Source organism: Lutzomyia longipalpis, chromosome 2 (genome assembly GCF_024334085.1).
Source record: "Lutzomyia longipalpis isolate SR_M1_2022 chromosome 2, ASM2433408v1".
In the NCBI taxonomy this organism is placed as follows: Eukaryota; Metazoa; Arthropoda; class Insecta; order Diptera; family Psychodidae; genus Lutzomyia; species Lutzomyia longipalpis.
Window position 1 is genome coordinate 14,463,133 of NC_074708.1, and position 20,820 is coordinate 14,483,952.

General features: G+C 41.2%; 5 protein-coding genes across 6 annotated transcripts in view; 2 read left to right on the forward strand and 3 right to left on the reverse strand.

Annotated features, from left to right (window-relative positions):
- The window catches only part of LOC129790857 (uncharacterized), a 679,906-nt gene that overhangs the window by 408,544 nt on the left and 250,542 nt on the right, over positions 1–20,820 (forward strand). The gene's annotated exons all lie outside the window — the stretch shown is intronic.
- Positions 4–368, reverse strand: LOC129790955 (general transcription factor IIH subunit 5). The gene is made up of 2 exons (XM_055828813.1): positions 253–368; positions 4–190 (listed from the first exon to the last, which is right to left on the reverse strand). The coding sequence occupies exons 1-2, from the start codon at positions 285–287 to the stop codon at positions 4–6; spliced, it is 222 nt and encodes a 73-aa protein (XP_055684788.1). The 5' UTR covers positions 288–368.
- On the reverse strand, positions 589–3,138 carry LOC129790927 (uncharacterized). The gene is made up of 4 exons (XM_055828772.1): positions 2,902–3,138; positions 2,709–2,833; positions 2,203–2,520; positions 589–1,302 (listed from the first exon to the last, which is right to left on the reverse strand). The coding sequence occupies exons 1-4, from the start codon at positions 2,957–2,959 to the stop codon at positions 1,063–1,065; spliced, it is 741 nt and encodes a 246-aa protein (XP_055684747.1). The 5' UTR covers positions 2,960–3,138; the 3' UTR covers positions 589–1,062.
- Positions 3,922–5,102, forward strand: LOC129790931 (26S proteasome non-ATPase regulatory subunit 10-like). Its single transcript, XM_055828777.1, has 3 exons — positions 3,922–4,103; positions 4,356–4,934; positions 5,004–5,102. Exons 1-3 carry the CDS (start codon positions 4,005–4,007, stop codon positions 5,025–5,027), a joined length of 702 nt encoding a protein of 233 aa, XP_055684752.1. The 5' UTR covers positions 3,922–4,004; the 3' UTR covers positions 5,028–5,102.
- Positions 5,035–20,774, reverse strand: LOC129790815 (leucine-rich repeat serine/threonine-protein kinase 1). 2 transcript variants are annotated; one of them, XM_055828552.1, is made up of 9 exons: positions 20,592–20,774; positions 20,330–20,515; positions 20,098–20,263; positions 17,339–17,664; positions 12,487–17,274; positions 11,129–12,164; positions 10,850–11,063; positions 5,742–6,423; positions 5,035–5,559 (listed from the first exon to the last, which is right to left on the reverse strand). In XM_055828552.1, exons 1-9 carry the CDS (start codon positions 20,640–20,642, stop codon positions 5,299–5,301), a joined length of 7,710 nt encoding a protein of 2,569 aa, XP_055684527.1. In that variant the 5' UTR covers positions 20,643–20,774; the 3' UTR covers positions 5,035–5,298. The 2 variants fall into 2 exon arrangements, with proteins under 2 accessions (XP_055684527.1, XP_055684528.1); XM_055828553.1 differs by lacking the exons at positions 20,098–20,263; positions 20,330–20,515; positions 20,592–20,774 and adding an exon at positions 19,293–19,981.

Below are 20,820 nucleotides of genomic sequence, written 5' to 3' on the forward strand. Positions count from 1 at the left end.
TTTTTAATTGCCTTTGTCGTGCAGTGGGAAGCTCATCTGATCCATCAAATCGTCCACCTTAGCCTGGAGGATTTCCACAATGTCCGTAGAGATGAAAAGGTGCTTCTCGTCGAGGTCTTGAATGATAAATTTACGTCCCAATGCGAGTGTATCGTCCAAATGCAGGAGGAATTGTTTCATAGCAGGATCACTACGAGGATTTACAGAGGAAAATTAGGTAATGTGGGAAATCTCATAGCAGGCATTACGTACCATTCAACAAGGACTCCTTTCATAACATTAACCATTGTTTAGTGGAACATTTGCGGCTGTTTTTTCACGATAAAAATACCTTTTGCACGATTTCGCGAAATTTCTAGTAGTAAACAAAGTGACAACTGGAAGTGGAACTGGAAAGCGGCTTGGACTTTCCATCAAACTTCCAATCATATTCCAATGAAAACTCTGAAAGAAATATTTTGATAGGGGAGACTGGGGTAAAGTGTGCAATCCATGATTAAAATTAAATCATTTTTTAAATTAATTTTCAGGTTTCTTACAACAGAAAAAACAACAATTTAGTACAGTTTGATTAATAATATTTTTTATTCGCCATCCGCTATCTGAGGGTTCATTCACATCTATAAAATGATCAAACAGGCCACAAAGGCCTCATATAACACATCCATAATCACATCTTACTAAAAAAACCCATCTTAGAATTTCCAAAACTCAACACTTCCGGTAAAACTTCTTTGTCGTGTTAAAGGATTGTGGGGTAAGAAAAATTGTAAAGTCTCTAACATTACATGATTAACTTATGTGTGTGCAATTTTCTATCTTTTATATAAACTGCTGTGCCATGTGCCAATTCTCATTTCCTTTTTAATTTTTTTTTTTAATAATATTGCATCGTTTTCTCCAAGAAGTCATCAAGTCCAATCCATTTGAGCCATTCCAGTCCATCTTCATTATAATATTTTCTTATCATTCTTAGTCCAACCATGTTGTCGCTGAACGACAAATTCCTTTATGAGGGCACCTCAGACAGCAATCGCTTTCTGAATTGCTCCTCGCTAAAGGCTATTTGGCGGGGATTTGCTTCTTCGTGGCCACAGGCGGTAGAGCCGGCAATGGCGTAGCGCGACGCATTGAGAGCAACTTCTTCTGGCGCGAAATATCCTTACGAATCTCCGACAGTTTCTTTTCCATCTCCTTCTTGCGTACAACCTCATGCTCTAGCCGCTCTTGCAGCACAAAAGTCCTCTTCCTCAGATCCACAATATGCTTCACAAGACGTTCAGATGTGTTGCGCAAGTTTGCCTGCAAGAATTTCAGTAATTTAGTAATTCACGCTAGATTGAAGATTTGAAAGTGTTCCACTTTGCAAAGTACTTTTCTAGGACATCCTGCAACAAATTATCTACCTACTTCAGCAGACCCTCTTGACTCCGTAAAGTTACAAAACTATGCGGTGCTATAGTTATTTAATTATCCACACCATGGCTTCATTTCTTTTTTTTTTAGGAATTTTTTATGTTCATTGTGAGAATGTAATCCTTGGCAATTGAGGGCGTAAAATTCAAATTTTCGTGGGAATTGAGGTGAAATCGGTGGAATTGTAAATATAAGTTATGAAGACATTTCAATGCAAATCGATTGAGCCACATATTTTAGCGAATGCCAAAATGGGTGTTCTGAAGGACAAAATTGATTCGGTGGATGTATTGTATTAGAAAAGTATATTAAAGACACAAATGGCATTTAACTATAATAATAGCTATATCTCAATTCATTTCATAAGTGATGTATTAATAGATTGACATTGTCTATTATTCCGCAAATATAAACATAATAATCAAATAACTCTGAAAATTTATTAAAGAAGCTAAAATAAAACGACACGAGCATGAAAAGTTCAAATTCTTTTCATGGAATCGTCCTCATTTAAATTTCATCTAAATCATTTAAAATGAATCGATTGAAACAGTGATGAAAAAAATCAAAATATGCATGAATTTTAAGAAACAAAAAAATGTGTGTTTCACAGTGTCTTGCTTATGTCAAGCAATGTAAGAAATAGAAGAAAGAGAGCATATTAATTTTGCAAATAATTTTTTAAAGGATATTTTGATCCTTTGAGCCGGATAATTTCTATACAAAGAACTTAAAAAAATAAAGAAAAGTGTCTTAAGAACATTTTAAGAATGAAGGAAAACTTACCATCTGCGATGGGCGCGCTGGTGGGTGCGCGTGCCCATGCACTGGAGCGTGAGTGGTGGCCGAGGACTGGCAACTTGTTGCACCCGTTGTGGTTGTGGCCGTTGTGGCAGCCGTTGCTGGTGGTAGCTTCTTATCGTGGTGATGGCGGTGGATATTATCGCGCGATTTACCGTGACACGGTGGCTTGTGGTGCTTAGCGCATCCCTCGAGGTGCCACTGGATGTGCTCAATCTGGTGCAGAAGTCGAGCATGCTCCTTGCACAGGTGCGCCCCTTTGTGCTCCAGCTCACTCAGCAACTCCTTGCGTGTCTTGTCGTACTAAAAGTGCCATTCAACCATTTGTTATACACGCGGATTATCTCGCGGGGCACGGGGGGTTGTTTATTTATGGATTTTCCACGGGTTTTCGCTCTTTTGTTATGCCCTCTCTCTTTTGTCTGTCGCAGAAAGGGGGCTCTTCGTGGGGTGCTTCCCCATTGTATGATTGATTGATTTTTAATCCTTACCTCATCCTGACGTTCTCGCTCCTCTTTTTGCATCTTTGCAAATTTCAGCGACATTGCCTTGTAGTTGGACTCGTGATCATGCCTCTCCTTCAGGACGGCATTTATTTCTTCCAAAAGATGGATTTCTATTTGACAAAAAATTTAAATATTTAAAAATGGAAAAAAAATGAAATGAATTGAGATAGAAACTCACTGTCTTCATTGACAGAAATGTGATCTTTTATTTCCTGAAATCCACGGGGTGAGAGCATAATTTGCACTTCTTCTTTTTTGCACCACTAGAGAATCAGCAGTAGGACACACAACTTGACGATGCAAAGGAAAATTTTGCACTAAACTGGTAGAGTTTCCAGTGACAACGGCCAAACGAGAAAATCCATCGCGAAAAGCCATGGAAAAGCAAGAGCAAAGTACTTTTGCTCTGTATTTTGCCATAGAGCTGGATAGGGCATTTGCCGATGGATTTGTCTATGAAATCCATCCACCCACCCAGAGTTTAATGGCATCACGCAAATTTTCCCTTTTACCCCGACTTTATACCTTTCCGCAATGTCTGTCGGAATGCCATGAGGGGTGGTTGGGCTTGTGCACACCTCCCCCACCGGAAATACATTGGAATTTTCTATGTCAAATCTCAAGGGAGGCGTGCTTGCACCCCGTTGGCCTCCAATAGGGCACACAAGAAATCCACCTTCGCGTGTTGGGACAACTTGGCAAACTTTTCCACCACTTCTTCAACAACACGATCAATTTGCTTTGGGGATTTTTTTTGTTGAACAAAGATTATGGAGGATTCCTTCGTGTCTCATGGTACACTTTCGTGTTTATTCTAACTTTTTTGCGCCCCGAAAATAAGGGGGGTGGTGAACTCGAAAGAGTGAATCTTCCACTCAAAAAGCAATCCTACTCACCCTCATTTGTGCCCAAAAATGTGAAATCAATACAAGTTATATTGCAAATTTATGATTTTCAAAGCGATATCTCCTTACCCCACACTCCCCTTTGCATTGTATTGTTAATTGACCCAGTTGTGTGTTTACCTGCAATCAATATTGACATTTTAAAAACAAATTTTTCATCCAAACAATCCCTGAAAATAGGATTTTCACAACGCGAATAAAATGATTTTCGCGCGCTTTAATTTTTTTGGCGCAAATTCTTTTGGCGCGCTTGGAAGTCTTTCCATTTTCATTGGAATTTAAATGGAAAGTGTGTGGAAAGATATTGGAAAGTAGTGACTTGACAAAAATTTGTTTTGTTTTTATTCTTCCGGTTTTAGGGACTTTTCTCATAATAATGGATTCCCTGGAACTCTACTCCTTAGCTCAGCAGGATTACCATGAATTGGAGATTCTTTTGAGTGAGAAACCCGATTTAGTCAAGAAGAAAGACAAGGTGAGTTGGATTGAAAGGAAATTCTTCGGATTCTTATGGGATAGGCCGGAAATACCGGAAGTTCTTGAGTATCCTTTATGGTACTTCCCCTTAAAAGTTATTAGGTAAATTCATAAAACAGATCAATTAATATTCCTTTAAAATCATTAAATCCCTGTTTTCAATCTGCTTGAAGTCCTTAAAAAATTCCAGAATTTCGAAAAATTAAAAAAAAAAAAACGAAAAATTATTTTCCGACTATTTTTTAACCAGAACGAACGATCTCTCCTCCACTGGGCTGCTCTGGCGGGCAGGGAGCAGCTTGTGGCACAACTTCTCGCCTCTGGAACAACATTCCTCAATGATGGCGATGACACAAATGCCACACCACAGATCCTCGCCACCCTTGGGGGTCACCTCAACGTTCTGAAGCTTCTAGTGTCCAAGGGTGCCAATATAGCGGATAAGAATTGGCATGGACACACTTCCCTTCAGTATGCTTGCTCCAAAGGGCACCGAGACATCGTTGAGTACCTCCTGGAGCTGGGTGCCGATGTGAATGTACGCGATGATCGCAACGATACATGCCTCCACCGCCTAGCCTCCACAGGACGTTGTGACATCCTCGAAATGCTCCTGAAGTGCCCACAGAAAATTGATCTCAACGCCCAGAATGCCGAAGGAGACACCCCATTGCACATTGCGTGCCAGGAGAAGCAACTTGAGTGCGTGGCGCGATTAGTTGAGCACGGAGCTTCCGTGCACATCCTGAATAAGGAGAAAAAGTCCCCACTAGAGTATTGTCCACCACGCGTTCGTCAAGAAATCCTCGAGAAGCTGAACTTGGTTGCGGTTTGTATCCAACAAAATTAATCTGAAAATTCCTCTTGGCTTAAAAAAAATCTCTCTTCAACATTTCAGGCTGAAACACCCGCATCATCTTAAAAAATCATTTAACTGGAATACTTTTTTTTAATCTCTGTCAATGAAATAAATAAAATGATTATTTTCTTTTACAAATTGCAAAGTCTCTGGAATAAATGAATTTCTCTCTCTCTTGGTTAATTTTGGTTTGCGTCTCACTTCCTCTGAAAATCACAGATTATAAGCATTTTAAAAGGTCAAAAACTCCACAGACACACAACACGCGCACGCACAGAGGACGGTTAAATGAAGAATTTGCGAAAAAGTTAAAATGCCAACGGGCGGCTTCTCTCTACACCGGTGTCCAGTGATCTGCCCTCCAGATTAGTGCGTGCATATTGCTACTTCGATCCTTCGGGGCTCCTCCACTGTTGCCGGAAATGCGTTCAGGGCTACCAAAGAGGTGCCTCCTCTCATTCCCCGATGGAGTTGTAATGGATCTCGGGACTGAGTCTGTATACCGATGGATGAGGGAACGATACCCACGTCCAATGGTCACAATAAGAGGTGCCAGATTGTGTCCTGGTGTGTACAGAGGCAGAATACATCGAACCTAATCGAAAAAAACAATTACAGTCAGTTATTGATTAACGTCGCATGGGATATATGTACTCTTTCCACTCATTATTATTAATGGGTGGAAAGAGTATATCCCATGCGACGTTAACCAATACCTGACTGTAAACTTTCTTTCCAAAAATTTGTAATAAAAAAAATCTTTAAAATAAAATTTACCTCATCATCAAAGGGACGAAACACAGTAATGGGCCGTAGGGTGTCCTTCTCGACAATTATGAGACATCCCCACGTTGTCCCGATGTACAAATCATTCCCAAGAACCGCCAGTGCTGTAATCTGACACTTCCCTGGGCTCAAATGTTCCTCAATGGCGATACTGCGGAGACTCTCGGAGCACGGAATGAGCTTTGAGCAATCCAGACGATTCTCAATTTCCTTCCTTGCCACATTCCATTGGTAGAGAATACACCCCGGGGCCACGCATGAGAAGACAAACTCCTCAGATGCATAGAGGAGCACCACGTTGGACTCCCTTCCACCCAGAGAGACGTCAAAGTGATTGAGAAGCGTATGTTCGGACACAACTGAATCCTTCAGGCCAAACACATTCATTGCCCCATCCGTTTCTCCGCACCACAGCTCACAGACATCATCATCGAGGCGCCACAGGGCACACACGCTATGTAGACGCTCCCCAGAGCCAAGTTCCGTGAGAACAAAGCTCCCCTCGGCGGAAACATAGCTTGTGGGAATATTTGAGGAATCCAGCAGGAAGAGTCGTCCATTTTCGAGACCAGCAGCAACGCGATTAATGCGATTGAGGTGCACAAGGGCAACAACAGGACTAGGCTGTGTTGGCTCCAGGGCATAGGAGAAGAGATGCGTGCAATCAGAGGCACTACAAAAAATGTAAAAAAAAATATAAAATCATTTAAAACACTAAATTTTTTTTTTATTAATTTTGAGAGTTTTATTCACGATTTTTGCTATTTATAGGTGAGATCATTATTTGTTTTATTCCTTAGATTTAGATAGAATATGAAATATAGGGCCTTATTCAGCGAGCAAGAAACCTTTGAAATTCGCTTGAAATCTTGAAATTTCGGTATAAATTTCAAAGATTTCAAGCAAATTCCTTGGTCGCTGAATAGGACTCATTGATTAATGTTTCAAAAATTACTCTGTTTAAAACTCAACAACGAGCAATTAATTCGTACTTTTCACACTTGCTTAAATCATTGGCAATTCATATGAATATAAACATTGAATAAACTCCTTTTCCTGTCATATTCATTTGTGTTTTTTTTTAAACTAAGGATTAGCTCATAGAACATGGAAGATTAATTGTTTAACATTTTGTTACGTGAAATCACTAAAATAAGTCATCTTTATAGCAATAATCTCAGTATAGCGACCGCTCGGATATACTTTTTACACCCATTATTTAAAGTGAAGGAGAGAAGTACATCCGAGCGGTCGTCATACTGAGGTTTTTCATTGATTTTTAATATTAATTGTTTACAAATTTCTTTAACGTATTCACACATAGAAGCAAGAGGTTTTTCCTGACAAGACGTTCACTGGGAACCTCTGAATTCCACCAGAAGGATACTGACGCGCGTGGAATATTGCCATAATATTCTGTGCCTCCATACAAAGAGTGATTAGCGCAGGGAAAAAGTGATTTTCACGGATGAGGCAAAACTTTCTGTAGACAGGTGAATCGTCAAAACGAGCAGTTCTACAAAAAGCAAAATCCTCAAGTGATTTCAAAAGTCCCTGCATTCACAACACGTAAAATTGAAGTGCGAAACAACCAGTCGAGGAATTATTGGACCATACTTCTTCATTGCTGATGGAAGCAACGAGGTAACCGTCAACGGGAACAAGTATAAATTCATGTTGATCAATTTCCTATTTCCTAAACTGGATGAAATGGGAATGAAGAACATGTGGTTCCAGCAAGATGGGGCCACGTGCTATACAGCATGTGCTACCATGTAGCTACTAAGGAACCGATTTACTGAACGGATAATCTTCAGGACAGGAGGTGATATAACATGGCTTGCACGTAACCAGGACCTAACACCTTTGGACTACTTTTTGTGGTCCCAACGACCTTGCAAGGACTAATGAAGAATACTTAAGAACAGGAGTATCAGACTCTACGAGAAATGGAAAGCCACTCTATTCGTGCTTAAAGCTGCATAGACAATAATGGGGGCCACTTGACAGACCTGACTTTCCGCACCTAAAGTGGCTTAATCTACCTAATAAAAGTAGGTAATCATTTCACAGTCAATGTGTTAGTAGTTTTTTTTTTTAATTTTTGAACCTATTTTTTGTTAGGCATCTTACCATAAAATTTATTACTATTTTATAAGCTTTGAAACTTAAATTATGTATATCCTTAAAATATCGTGTCAGTCATTAATATATTTCCCAAAATTGTTGCATTCATCATTTTAGGGTGGGGTGATGAAAAATAATTCTTATTTAGTTTTCTGATTTTACTTTAACCTGCGACGTTTTGAGGATGTTTGCCCTCTTCTTCAGGTCGCAGGTTAAAATAAACTGAGAAAAACTAAATAAGGTTTATTTTCCTTTATCTCACCCACCTTCAACTATTCAAACCATAACTCACGAAGAATATTCATCATTTAATATAATTATCGATCTGAAAGGTGATTAATTATTTAAAGAAAAAAATCCCTTTGCAAAAATCTCAAAGAATTTCAAACGAGTCACGCAAAAAAAAGATTTTTTTCTGTTTTAAATGATTCGTTTCCCATCGTTCTAATATCATTTCACCATAAAGTTTTGAAGTTGAAACAGGATGGCATCAGCCACTTTAACAGCTCAAGAGTGCTTTGAAGTATTTGAGGGAGTTGATGAAATAATTCTCTTCACTGGATGCAATATATTTGAGAAGGGAAAAGTAGCAAAAACTAATTTTAAAACCATATTTACAACTTCTTGTGATATTTTATACACTTTCATGTGGATCTTCAATGTTTATTCCGAGACGGAACATTCCGAAACTACATTAAATAACTTTTCCGCTGAAATCTTGGCACTTCAGGCAACGGTCAAATTATATTTCCTAATTATAAATCGAAGTAAAATTGCTGCTGTAATCAACTATGGATGCGATTTTATCCGTGAATTCGGAATCAATCCAAGTGTGAAAGAAATCTTTGACAAATACATTGGCATATGCAATAAATGGCGACCAATAATACTACGAATCTACATTGTGAATGCAATAAGTTTCTGGATTATTTGTGGAATGGTCGCATTGTTCACCGATGGACCTTTTCTACCTTTTGCAATATACCTCCCACTAATTGATTATGAGTCTCCATTTGGATATGGACTAAATGTTGCTTACTACCTCATTGTTTCGTCTTTCATTAATCTCGGATTCTTTACAAGTGAAATGCTTTTTGTTTCCACGACAATCATGGCTTATGGTCAGACGGAATCAATTGCAGTTCTTTGTGAAAATCTTGCAGCTTATTTGGAAGAATTTGGTTCGAATGATATCAAAGAAATAAATCACCGTTTGGCAGAAATTATTAAGACACAGCAGAGACATGATAAGTTCGTTAAAATCGTTACAACTTACAAAAGATCTTTTCAAATCAAACTAATTCCTCATTTTTTTGCAGATTTATGGAATTGCAAGAGGATGCATTTGGGCTTCATTCTTTCGGAGTAATTTTCTTTAGTTTACTCCTTATTGCCGTCACTGTGTTCGGAGTGATGCTAAATGGATGGATTACTGGAATACCAATTTGCATGCATGGTCTTTGGCAAATTACATCTCTCTGCCTTATTGGGGGATTCTACATGATAAAAGTCGATCAACTGCAAACCAGAGTAAACTCTGTAACGTGGTACAATCTCCCCTGGCGCAAGCAGAAGATGTACACCTGCATCATTTACAAGACACAACTGCTGAAAGGCCCTACCGGCCTCTCCCGATTCCCATTGAACTTTGAAACAATGATCTCTGTAAGAATTTTTGCTTCAAATTGTAGGTTAGTTTGATTGTTCTTTATTGAATATTTTGTATCTCTTACAGTGCTACAAAAGCATCTATCAATTCATGACGGTTCTATATAATTTTACGCATTAAGCTATATATGCACAACTACTTCAGATAAAGAAGCATATTCAAATACCAATTTTAAGCAGCAAAAGAGAAGTTATTGTTTTAAACGTTAAAATTTTATCATTGAAATATATATTAAATATCCTTCATTGTAATTGAGCTTAATGTGAGAGGATCTTGTTGTACATGCACGTCGTGAGAAAAACGACAAATGCTTATTAACGTAATTACAGATCAATATCTAATGCTTTATGGAGTAGTATTAATCAATTAATTATTTACAAGCATCCTTCCTCTAACCTTGAAAGAATTTAGAATAAATGATGTTAAATGTATCAAAAGATTTTTTATTTAAAGTTATTTTAAACTAATACCAAAAATTATTTTTAGAGAAATCAAAAGTTGAAGTTAATTCAAAATCAAATAGACCTGATGAAGATAAAATAAAATCATCTAAACATCATAAGTAAAAGCATTTTGAGAAACTACGGTAAGTCGTGTATAAGGGCATAGCCAGGGAAGAGGTTTAGATGTCTAAACATGCCCTAAATATCCAGGAAGTTTAAACTTTTCTTTGGAGCTAAGAACTTTTTTTTCAATATACTAAAAATTGCATTAAAAAAAACTTTGAAAGATTTTATAAAAGGTACAAAGGAAAAGATCATTAAACGATCGTCAAACATTTAAAATTTAAATGTTTTTCAATCAATTTTATACATTTTTAACATCTGTAAATTTCCAAAAAAAAATCTAAAAGCCTTCTTGAATAGATTTATAACTACACCCTTATGGTATTGTCCTTTAATAAAATATGCGTACGGTCTAATTTTGATTTAAAAAAGAGCCATGAAAGCCCTAATTGCCCTTAAATGTTTTTTTTTTTCAATTTAAAAATTTAATAAACATGAGAATTCCAACAAATGTTCATTTGAGATTGGAAAATCCAACACTTTTTTTTCATTGAAATAATTAAATATTTAAAATCCTTTGCAAAAATTTCAAAGAAATTGCAACACGCAAAAAATTCACTCACGCAAAAAAAAACTATATCAATTTAATATCTAAATTAATGATTATTTCAATGGCGTGTTCAATGCATGAAAATATTTAAAGAAGATTCCATCAAGTAGATATAAATCACTAAATAATAAATTCAATGTCAAAGAATTAAACAATAAATAAAAAAGAGAAAGAAATGAAAACTTACTTGAAGCCATAAATATTCCCATCAGCATCCCCAATCCAGACTGATGTGTCCACAACACAAACTGTGGTGAGTTTCATTGGAGTACTCCCACGTCCAGTTGAGATTTTTGGACAGAGAATCCTATGATACTGTTGCCATCCCTTTGGGGAGCCGAGAAGCAGATCAATCCGGGAATTTGAGCATGGAAGCCACAATTCATACGACAGAGTATCGTCTGAAAGGGAAAAATCCTTGTGAAATCATGAGATAAAATAAAGATTTCTCTGAGAGGCTTCTTACCTTCCGGACTCGCCACAACGGGATACCCAACACCGGCCAGAACACCACCAGTGTGCGAGAGTGATACAACATCCAGGAGATGCGTAAATTCCGGAGCACTGGCAATAGAGACAATCTGGCTGGCAGATGGACGATTCTTTGGTTGCTGATCCCAGCAGAGTACCATCAAATCCAGGCAGTAGCAGGGAAATTGAGTTTCTCTCTGCGTTAGCACGGGACGTCCACCTTCGAGGATACACTCCTTGACTGCCTCATGACCTTCGAAGGGTTGCCTCAGGGAGAGAAGTTCATACAGGAACATCCCGAATGAGAAGCAATCAACTTTCTCCGTGTACTCCTCTTCTCCATTGTGACGCATAATCTCCGGCGCCATAAATCCTTCAGTACCCCCAAATCCTTTAGCTCCAGACGGGAGAGTTACCCGACTGATTCCATAGTCCGCCACTTTGATATGCACACTATTGTCCGGATGATCGTAGGCATGTGGCTCCGGGAAGTCCCACACGAGCACATTCTCAGCTTTGAGATCCCTATAGATGACATGGCGTCTGTGCAGGTACTCCATAGCCCTGGCAGCCTGTAGAACGAGCGATTGGAAGCAGTACGGCCCAATTCGAGCTCCATTCCTTCTGTACTGCCGCAACACACTGTCCAGAGCTCCCCGTGGCGCTAGATCCAGCACCAGGGCAAGGGGTTGCGTACAAACACCCACAAGGGGAACAATATTGGGATGCTTAAGGGTAAGTAGCACCGCCAATTCCTGCCTAGCCGTACAGTAAGCTTTGCATGAGTGCTGCAACGGGTCTCTCTCCCATTTCCCCAGGGCTGCTTTGTAAGCTATTATGGCGCTTTCTTTTGCTCGTGAACCCGGTGGAACAGGTTGGAGCATCTTCATTGCCACGGGAATGAGATTTTTCGATACTCTCGACTTACACGTGGCCTTAAAGACAAACCCAAAGGCACCACGACCGAGAAGGGGACCCCTTGTGATGTCTTCCGGACGAATCAAGTAGCAATCTGACAAGTCCAGGAAGATCTAAGCAACAGAAAAGTTTAGTCTATAGACTTTAGAATTGATTCTTATTCTTTTTTTGATTGTCATTTGAGGAAGTTTTTTTCTACTTTCACTTTGTGATTTCAATTGCCAATAAAACTCTTTAGGGAACAAATATTAACCCAAATATTGCATTAACTTTTACAGATTTTAAGAGCAAGTAAAAATATTTAAAAGACTGCGAGCATAAGTATTCTTAAAAGAATTTAAGAAAGTGAAACATAACCTCAAAATTGAAATAAATGGTTTCTTTTTGTAAATTTTAAAACTTTTCTAGAAGTTTTAATAGGAAATTGTTACTCACAATGTCAGGAGTAATGATGCGTAAATCAACTTCGGCGTGTACTGGACAGGAGACACTCTTCTTATCATACGCAGCAAGGATGCACTCCTCCACCATCCAGCAGTAGTTTGGTGGTCCTGTAGTTTCAGCCATAAGCAGTGGATGGCCCTCAACTGAAGCTGCTCGTGAAGATCCAGCTGAATCCGGGCCAACACCTGAATCCCCATCAGACCATCCAAGGGAATCTTGGGATTTTCTAGCAGAGATTGCATGATCAAATGCCTGCAGGATTGCCGGGAGTTCATTGAGTCCACTTGATTCACCCACAGCAAAATCTCTTCGCTCCATACTCAAGCGCTTTGAGCCACCTTTCTCGGGGAACTTTCCAGCACCTTTGGGTGGATTGGATCCCGTGAAGGAGTGGGAATTCCTCTCATCGCTCCTCTTGAGGCACTTTGGACACGGAACAAGGCGCGTCACGAGGAATCTCCCCTCGGAGGTGTGTACAAAGCGTGTCCCAAGGGTGGGATACCAATCCTCAAGGAGAATATCAATGTGATCAACACTGAGAGATACAAGCTGGGATACGCATTGAATATTAGCTTCCATCTCCTTCACCGTTGTACCACAGCCCGCCTCATCGATCCTCCGAAGGCCAATTGCGTGCATCGGGAAGGTTATTTCGAGGATACTCGTGGCATTCATGTCGATGTCACACCACACACCATCCTGCTTTAGTTTGAAACGATTGTTGGGATTACGGTAAGGCGAAAAGGGACAGGATGGTGGTATTTCGCGCATCTTGAAGATCAGCGTAGTGCCATGGTAGAGAGCTAATCCTGTCTGCCAAACAGTCCAGTGGGAGGCAATGTTCAACAATTGATTTACTTCTGGCTCCTCGAAGTCTTCCTTCCGCATCGGGTAGATATTTCTCAGGGCATCAACCACTTGATCATCAGCCAGGACACGTGTAATGAGGCGGGACCAGAAACCCGAAGGGAAGTAGGACATAAGGAGAAGCCGAGAGATTACTTTTTCAGGTCGTGGAAGGGTGCAAATGTCATATTCCGGATGATTGGCTTGCGTTGCTCCCAATGAGTCTGGTGGTGATGTTAGATCATAGGCCGACGCTGAGGCCAATCCTCCTCCTCTCCTAGACCTCATAGCCCATCCACGACTTCGTGCGGCTATTTTCACCGTCACAACCTGCCCTCCACGTGTGTCTTCATTCTCGGGCAGGAGAGATGGGATGAGCAGTGTCCTGGAATCCCACGTGAGTGCCACCTCAAACTTATTCAAGAGGCTCACAATGTACCCGCGATTGTCACTCGATCCCAGGCAGGAATTCTTAAAGAGCAACTGCAGATCATCCATTCGCATTATTCCGGATCTTGCGAAGGGATTTATCTCTCGTACTGTCACCACATGAGCCAGCATATCACACAACCACTGAGGATCGAGAAAATATAGATCTCTCAGCGTTGCATCGTCGTAGTGGAGCAAGCAACCATTTTCATGCAGAAACATCGTCGCCTGATTGAGTTCTGACCAATCCCGGAAGCGCTTATAGCCACGCGATTGCATCTCCTGCGTCACCATGTTTCTGTAGCGTTCAGCATCGAGCACAGGATCAGCTCCAACCTGCCTGAGAGCTGAGGAAATTGTCCCAATTACATCTTCAAGGGCCAAATAGCTTGCAGGGACTTTCTGATGCAGCAGGAGTTCCTTGGAGCCAGGAGAGCGAAGGGAGAAGGCTGTGTCGTAGATTAGATTCGACAGGAGCTTTATATTGTGCCCCGTGCGACAGCTGACCTCAATGGAATCCAGCACTCGCGGTAGTCCCATCTTCTCTGCATCAGCTACTGCAATAAATCTATCCCGGATGATGAGTTGCAGCTCCTCAGCCTTCTTGGCGGGAAAGGTGTCTCCAACTGCATCATAGTGCGTCCCCACGATGATTACAGGAGAGTTTGGTGCTCTAGCTTGAATATTTCCCAACCACTGAAGCACTTCAGCCAGTCCCCGGCGGCCATCTGTAATCCTCCAGAGCACCAAGTAGAGGCTTCGTTTTGACAGGAAGTACTGATGCGTTGCATAGTATTCCTTCTGCCCCCCAAAGTCCCACGTTCGGAAGACAACAGGTCCATGCTGAGAGTGCCCCCGGAGCTTCTTCTCACACACCCAATCCCCAATATCCACACCAACGGTGGACATGTTGATCCCCCGGCTTGTCTTGGTATTTATATTCTTATGCCCCATCCTCTTGGCCCAGTGATCAACGGGCTTCTTGTTGCGATTCGGTCCCTCCTGCCGAAGTTGCTCGAGCAGGCTTGTCTTCCCAATTCCCTGCACACCTACAACCATCAACTTCATCCGGGCATAGTGTCGGGCATCTTCGTAGACGGACTTTAGGTACCCAATGATGTCCATTGTCTTGTACTTCTTGCTATCAATCATCGCCTTCAGGGGATCCTGGAGCGTGCATCCGCGCGTATTGAGATTCCACAGACGCGACAGAAGTCCCATGTGTGGAGGCAATTCCGTGACATCGACATTCCCACTGATGTTGAGGACACTCAAATTGCTCAATTCATGGATCGTCGGGGGGATCTCCTTCAGGCAATTGTTACTGATGTCCAACATTGAGAGATTTGGAAAGATTAGCCGGGATTTTGTTACACCCACCAAGCTCCATTCTGATTCCTCCGAATCCGACAGTGTGGCCACATCGTCTGTTGACAACTGGATGCGTGTTAGAAGGTTATCCGCCAAGATTAGCGTCCGGAGGCCCTCGAGGCGTAAATGCCTTCGATGGCTGCAGACACTCTTGAGCACAGCTGTCCGGAGGGATGTTATATTCCCACTACTGGCATTTGTCTTGATCACAGAAACTTCTGTGTTTTGATTTGTAAGATTCTTTATTGGTTGCTTTGTGGGCTTCACCTCCTGCGGGTTGTAGCACGCTAAATGGGGATCAAGAGCTGCAATTCGTGGTAAACTGGGCCAGCAGGTAATCTCATTGTGCCCCAAATCGAGCTGTTTGAGACTTGCTGGATAACTCGTGACATGCCCCATTGAACGCAGGCTATTGTAGCTCATTGAGAGCCTTGTGAGATTTATAGCAAGACACGGGAGGGCCAGAGGGATGCTCGTGAAGAGATTATTGGACAAATTGAGACTTGTGAGTTGCGAAATATTCTCATCATTGCGAATGTCCGTCAAACGGACTTCCTGATCGGTGACTTCGAGGGATTTCGACCAGATATGATGACGCACAAGATCAACCTGTGTGATGGTTCTATTGCGACTCTGTGCCTCAGATTCTTCCATTTGATTGAACAGGAATGCTTCGGTCACTGGACTTGCGGGTTCCGATTGTGAAGCACCTCCCTCCTGATTTGGCAGCACCGGCAAATCCTTCAGGAGATTGAATGCAACATTCAATTCCTTCAACTTCGGAGCACGCCACATCTCAAACGGCAGCTCCTGCAGCTTATTGTTAGACACATCCAGGGTAATGAGGGATTGCATGCGAAACAAAGCAGGTGGGAGAACTTCCAAACGATTATCCTGCAGGTACAACTCCTCCAGGACAAAGCATTCGTACTCCTTGGGGAATTGCCGTGAGCACCGTCTACTCCCTGCGAGAATCCTCGCGGGGGATGTTGGAATATCCTCCGGAAGGGGTAGAAATTGAATTTTATTCTGTGCCGCATTGAGGTAGCGCAAACTACACAACGTGAAGATTTCCGGCGGCAATGCCGTGAGCCCATTGTGGGAAATATCAATACGTGTGAGGGCCCCAAGGGCTAAAATCCCACACTTTGGGTGCTCCTTGAGTCGTGTATTGTGCAACAAAACAGCTTCACTGAGGAAGTTTATCTTGATGCTGGATAAATCACAATTATTCCAATTTATCATGATTGACGTATTGGGAAAGAGGGAGCCGTACGTCAGGCCCCCATCGGGTGACACCCTATTCCCCGCCAGTTCAATCTCACTCGTGAGGGCTTTCTTGTTTATTTTATACTCCGGATCCGGATGTGCACGAATTGAGAGTAATTTGCATATTATCTGCTCATTGCCATTGGCACAGGCAATACTGAGGGCTGTTGATTGCTCATCTTTGGCACCATACTTCAGCAGTAGCTCCACCATTTGGATGGATTTCTGACGAACTGCCTCGGCAAGGGGAATGTTTGAGAAGCCATACACTTCATCTGAGAGTTTTGGATCATTTGGGTCTTCAATTGGCTTTGCCATCACATTGGGATCGGCTTTCTTCTGCAAAAGTGCCCCAACAACATCTATATGCCCCCCACGGACAGCTGCTAGGAGAGCTGTCTCCCTGGCAGCACCACAGAGTAAATCAACTTGCAGAGGATTTATCCAGCTATTTGATTCACTTTCAGCCTCCTCAACGGCATCTCTGCCCAAACTTAGGCGTGACATAATCGACTGAATCCCATAGGAAATCCTCCTTTTAGTTGGACTAGTACTCACTCTACTACTCACAGGACGTGTCTCTACATCACCATCACGCATCTTTATGCACTTCACCTTCCATCCTAGCAGCAAGTCAACCAGAGGTTTATTCCCCAGGAGACATGCAACGTACAGGGCTGTCTGCCCAGTGACGTCTTGCGTATTGGGATCAAAAGCCAGCCTCCACTCTGTCTCACCCGTTGGATCACGATATGTGGAATACAGATAGTCTGGGTAGGTGTAGTTGAGCAGGAGCTCCACCACATCATTGTGCCCATTGATACAGGCTGCATGCAGTGGTAGCCACTTTTCCACCGTTAATTGCTACAAGAAGTCCCATCCTTCAAGACTTTTTCATTGAGAAGTTAATCAAAAAAAGAGAACTCACCTGAACTAGTTCTGGAAACTTTCCCAGAAGCATCTTCGTCACCTCCACATGCCCATTGTGGACGGCTGTGTAGAGTGGAGAGTAGCGCGTAACAGCGTGAGCTCTCCCATCTGCACCGGCCTCAAGAAGCATCCGCACGATGACTTCATTGCCAGCCTGGGCGGAGGAGAAGATGAGGGTATTGGCACCACCAGGAGCCATATTTACAATCACTTCGCGCTCATTTCCGAGAGCTTCGAGGATTATTCGTACTTCGTGTTCATCATTTGACACCACAGCCTCTCGGAGCTCCCTATATTTGAGGGATCTGATCTCCTCAAAGGCATCTACAAAGGGATGTAATATACCATTGATTACTCTTCAGGCTGATTGAAGAATATTCAACAAATTCCCTTTTAAAGAAAATTCACAAAATCGTAAAAATAATAAAATAATATTTTCAATATTATTTTTCATAGGAAAACTTGTAAAGAAAATCAACTGATTAATTATGAGATTATTGTTAAGTGTGCTTCACTGTATGAGCAGGTTAACATTCGCTGAGTAGACTCTAAAATTCTCACTGATTCATTTATTGGATAAAAATCTACAGAAAATCATCTTAAAATAACGCAGAAGGTTTAGAAATTAAGTTTATAGAGTTTATACGAATCGGAGTAATTTTCATTGAATTAGTAATCTTGAAAGAAAAATTAATTTCAAAACATATAGAAAAGACATTGAAAAGACCTAACTTCTTTAGTGATGAACTATAAGTGAGATTATTGACAAGTGTGCTTCACTGTATGAGCAGGTTAACATTCACTATTTGACCGATTTTGATGAAAATTTGAGAAAATCATCTTCTAAAAACAAAGAAAATTTAGAATTTAGGTTTGTTGGAATCGGATTAATTTTCTATAAATTCTGAGCAATCTTGAAAGAAGAATTAATTTCAAACTATCTCAGAAACTAAAAGACCTAATTCTCAAACTCTTTTTTGATAAAGAACATCAAGAACAATGAGGGTACATATAGATTGTGGCAAAAATCTTCTTTTCTTACAAATAAAAAGTTTTTAAATACCTTTGAAAATATGATTAAAGAAGATTATTGTAAGAAAAGAAAACAAAATCGACCTAAATCATTCCTGAAAGTTTTATTTCAATCGGTTAACCCTTCTTAACGACCAATGGGATGTTTCGTTCGACCTATAGCACATTTTTGAAATTCCCGAATTTCAGTTCAATTTTTTTTTGAGTCGAAATCAATGCTGGACGATGTCTTTATGATCCCTTGGCATTTTGATATCACAAAAGGACATCCTCAAGGACTCACAAGATCAACAAGGACGAAAAACCAAAAATTAAAAAATCAGAGTTTTGGCCAAAAATATCTTAATTGGGCCTATCCCTAAAACTTATTTTCGCATCGTTCCACCTGCTGGATTCCTTAAGGTCCTTAAGGGTTAAACTCCTTGTTCTTTCCATAACTTTCTACACTTGAAGTCTTATCGTTTTAAAGCTATTCTGGATTAAAATAAAAGACACTAAGAGGTCAGAATTGAACCATGTTCGCTCCTCAATTGTTTGTAAGTTCAAGAACAATATTCTCACAAAAAAATATTATTCTTTCACGTAAAATTCTTTACAGTTTCGCTACGAATGAGCCACATTGCATTTGTATTTTATTACGAATTACTTTGGAAGGTCAATGAATGTAGGACTTTATGCAATTTATTCGTTCCTCCTCCCATGAAATTATGCTTCAACACTACCCAGAAATGATATTAAATAACTCTTGTAGCTTCATCCATTCACAAAAAATAATTACATGTGTTTTAGCCACTTTGTGGAATCACAAAGCGAATAATTTAACGCAGAATAGATATTTTCGGTATTTTTTTTTGTTGTTGTTTGAAATTACCAACAATTTGCACACTGATTGGGTCAAAAAGGGGGTAGTTTGGGCACACCTGGAGGTCTCCAGAAGTCCAAGACTTCGTCGACAAAGTAATCACATGCATCGTGGGCAGTCTCAGCACCTGTTCGAGGTTGTTCTTGGCGGAAATTCCATGCCATTTCCGCGCTCTAAATGCAATGCAAAGAAATTCAGACGTCGCGACTTCAAATGTCCGGGCTAAAGGGCTTCTTCCACAGTACTCAAATGGCAATCACAAATCGATTGGAAGTGTACCGTGAGGCACCTTCTCTGCCGGACGAGAGATTGATGAAGCCATGCAAGAATCACACCGTGGGGGCCCCCTCTCTCCCGCGCAGTACCTCCAATTCTTTCGATTTCGATACAATGGTTGGAGCTTTTGATTTCTTGTGGTTTAATCGTGCTCGCTTTGTTAGCGCCTCAATTGCACACACAACACATGCACTCTTGCAATATTGTAGTGTCTACGAAATGCGGCGTGAAAGAAAGTGGTTTCCCCTCGCAACACCTGAGTGAAAGGTGGGAATTTTCTCACTGGTATTTCCTTCTATGTTGCAGAGGAGTTTTTCACACGGGACGCGTACATCCAAAACGTATTTGATACATTTTAAGGGACTTTTTGGCAGTATTTTTAGAGAGAAATTTGGTAGAAAAAAATTCACAGATGGGAGAGGTTTACAAGAGAGACGTCTACTTCTGAAAGTCACTTCCCGGCCACTGTCGCGACGTCTTCGTAAGGGCTAATGGGGATGGGGAGAAATCAATACCAGCCACGCGCTCTTCGTGGAAAGAAGAGGGTGTGGGATTTCATGGGGGGGTTGTATGACACAATAACCTACCAGCTGCATCCTTGAGCATCTCCATGCACCGTTTGTGACCGAATTTCTCCGCCAGGTCGAACGGGGACGCCCCCGCAGAGTCTCTCAGCGTGTAGGAAGCTCCAGCAGCCAGCAAGACGTCAATATTCTGCTCATGACCATGTTCGGCACTCAAATGAAGCGCAGTCTGTGGAAGAAGATACGCAATTTAACAAAATCATCTCAAAAAATCCCCCAAAAATTCCCATCTCACCTTCCCATCCATTGCCTGGGCATCCACATTCGCTCGTGCATTGATCAGGAGCTGAAGGCAGTTGGAATTTGCTGTGATTGCTGCCGCATGGATGGGTGTCCGTCCGAATGTGTCTTGACATTCGATGAGGTGTTGTTCCTCCTGCAGCAAATCAACAAGCAGCTCAACATTATCCCACAGTGCTGCCTGTGAAATGAAAAAGAAGAGAACAAGAAAAAACTTTTCGCTTGACTTCCGCGGGCATTTTCCATGCTCAACTCACCTGATGAAGCAATCTTCCTGGAAAATCCTCCGCCTCCGGACTCAGAGACATTTTACAGACTTTTTTCTTACACTTTTACAATTTCTTTGAGGCCTCAGGGCATTTTATTTAACAATTTTCACACTGATTCCCAAAAATCACACAGAAAAATCAAAACACTGCATATCGCATGAAGTTAGCAGAACTGGTTATTCAATCTGCTGCAATATGCAGCTGACTTCACTCCACT

Bases quoted from the DNA above. Each gene is read 5' to 3' on its own strand.
- LOC129790955 (XM_055828813.1), bottom strand. From the start codon at position 287: ATGGTTAATGTTATGAAAGGAGTCCTTGTTGAATG. The intron at 191-252 runs GTACGTAATGCC...AAATCCTCGTAG, and splicing joins AAAGGAGTCCTTGTTGAATG to TGATCCTGCTATGAAACAAT.
- LOC129790931 (XM_055828777.1), top strand. From the start codon at position 4,005: ATGGATTCCCTGGAACTCTACTCCTTAGCTCAGCAGGATTACCATGAA. The intron at 4,104-4,355 runs GTGAGTTGGATT...TTTTTTAACCAG, and splicing joins TAGTCAAGAAGAAAGACAAG to AACGAACGATCTCTCCTCCA. The intron at 4,935-5,003 runs GTTTGTATCCAA...TCAACATTTCAG, and splicing joins AGAAGCTGAACTTGGTTGCG to GCTGAAACACCCGCATCATC.
- LOC129790927 (XM_055828772.1), bottom strand. From the start codon at position 2,959: ATGCTCTCACCCCGTGGATTTCAGGAAATAAAAGATCACATTTCTGTC. The intron at 2,834-2,901 runs GTGAGTTTCTAT...TTTGTCAAATAG, and splicing joins CATTTCTGTCAATGAAGACA to AAATCCATCTTTTGGAAGAA. The intron at 1,303-2,202 runs GTAAGTTTTCCT...AAATTCTTGCAG, and splicing joins CAGCGCGCCCATCGCAGATG to GCAAACTTGCGCAACACATC.
- LOC129790815 (XM_055828552.1), bottom strand. From the start codon at position 20,642: ATGTCTCTGAGTCCGGAGGCGGAGGATTTTCCAGGAAGATTGCTTCAT. The intron at 11,064-11,128 runs GTAAGAAGCCTC...TTTCCCTTTCAG, and splicing joins CGTTGTGGCGAGTCCGGAAG to ACGATACTCTGTCGTATGAA. The intron at 6,424-10,849 runs GTAAGTTTTCAT...CATTTTTTGTAG, and splicing joins GGGAATATTTATGGCTTCAA to TGCCTCTGATTGCACGCATC.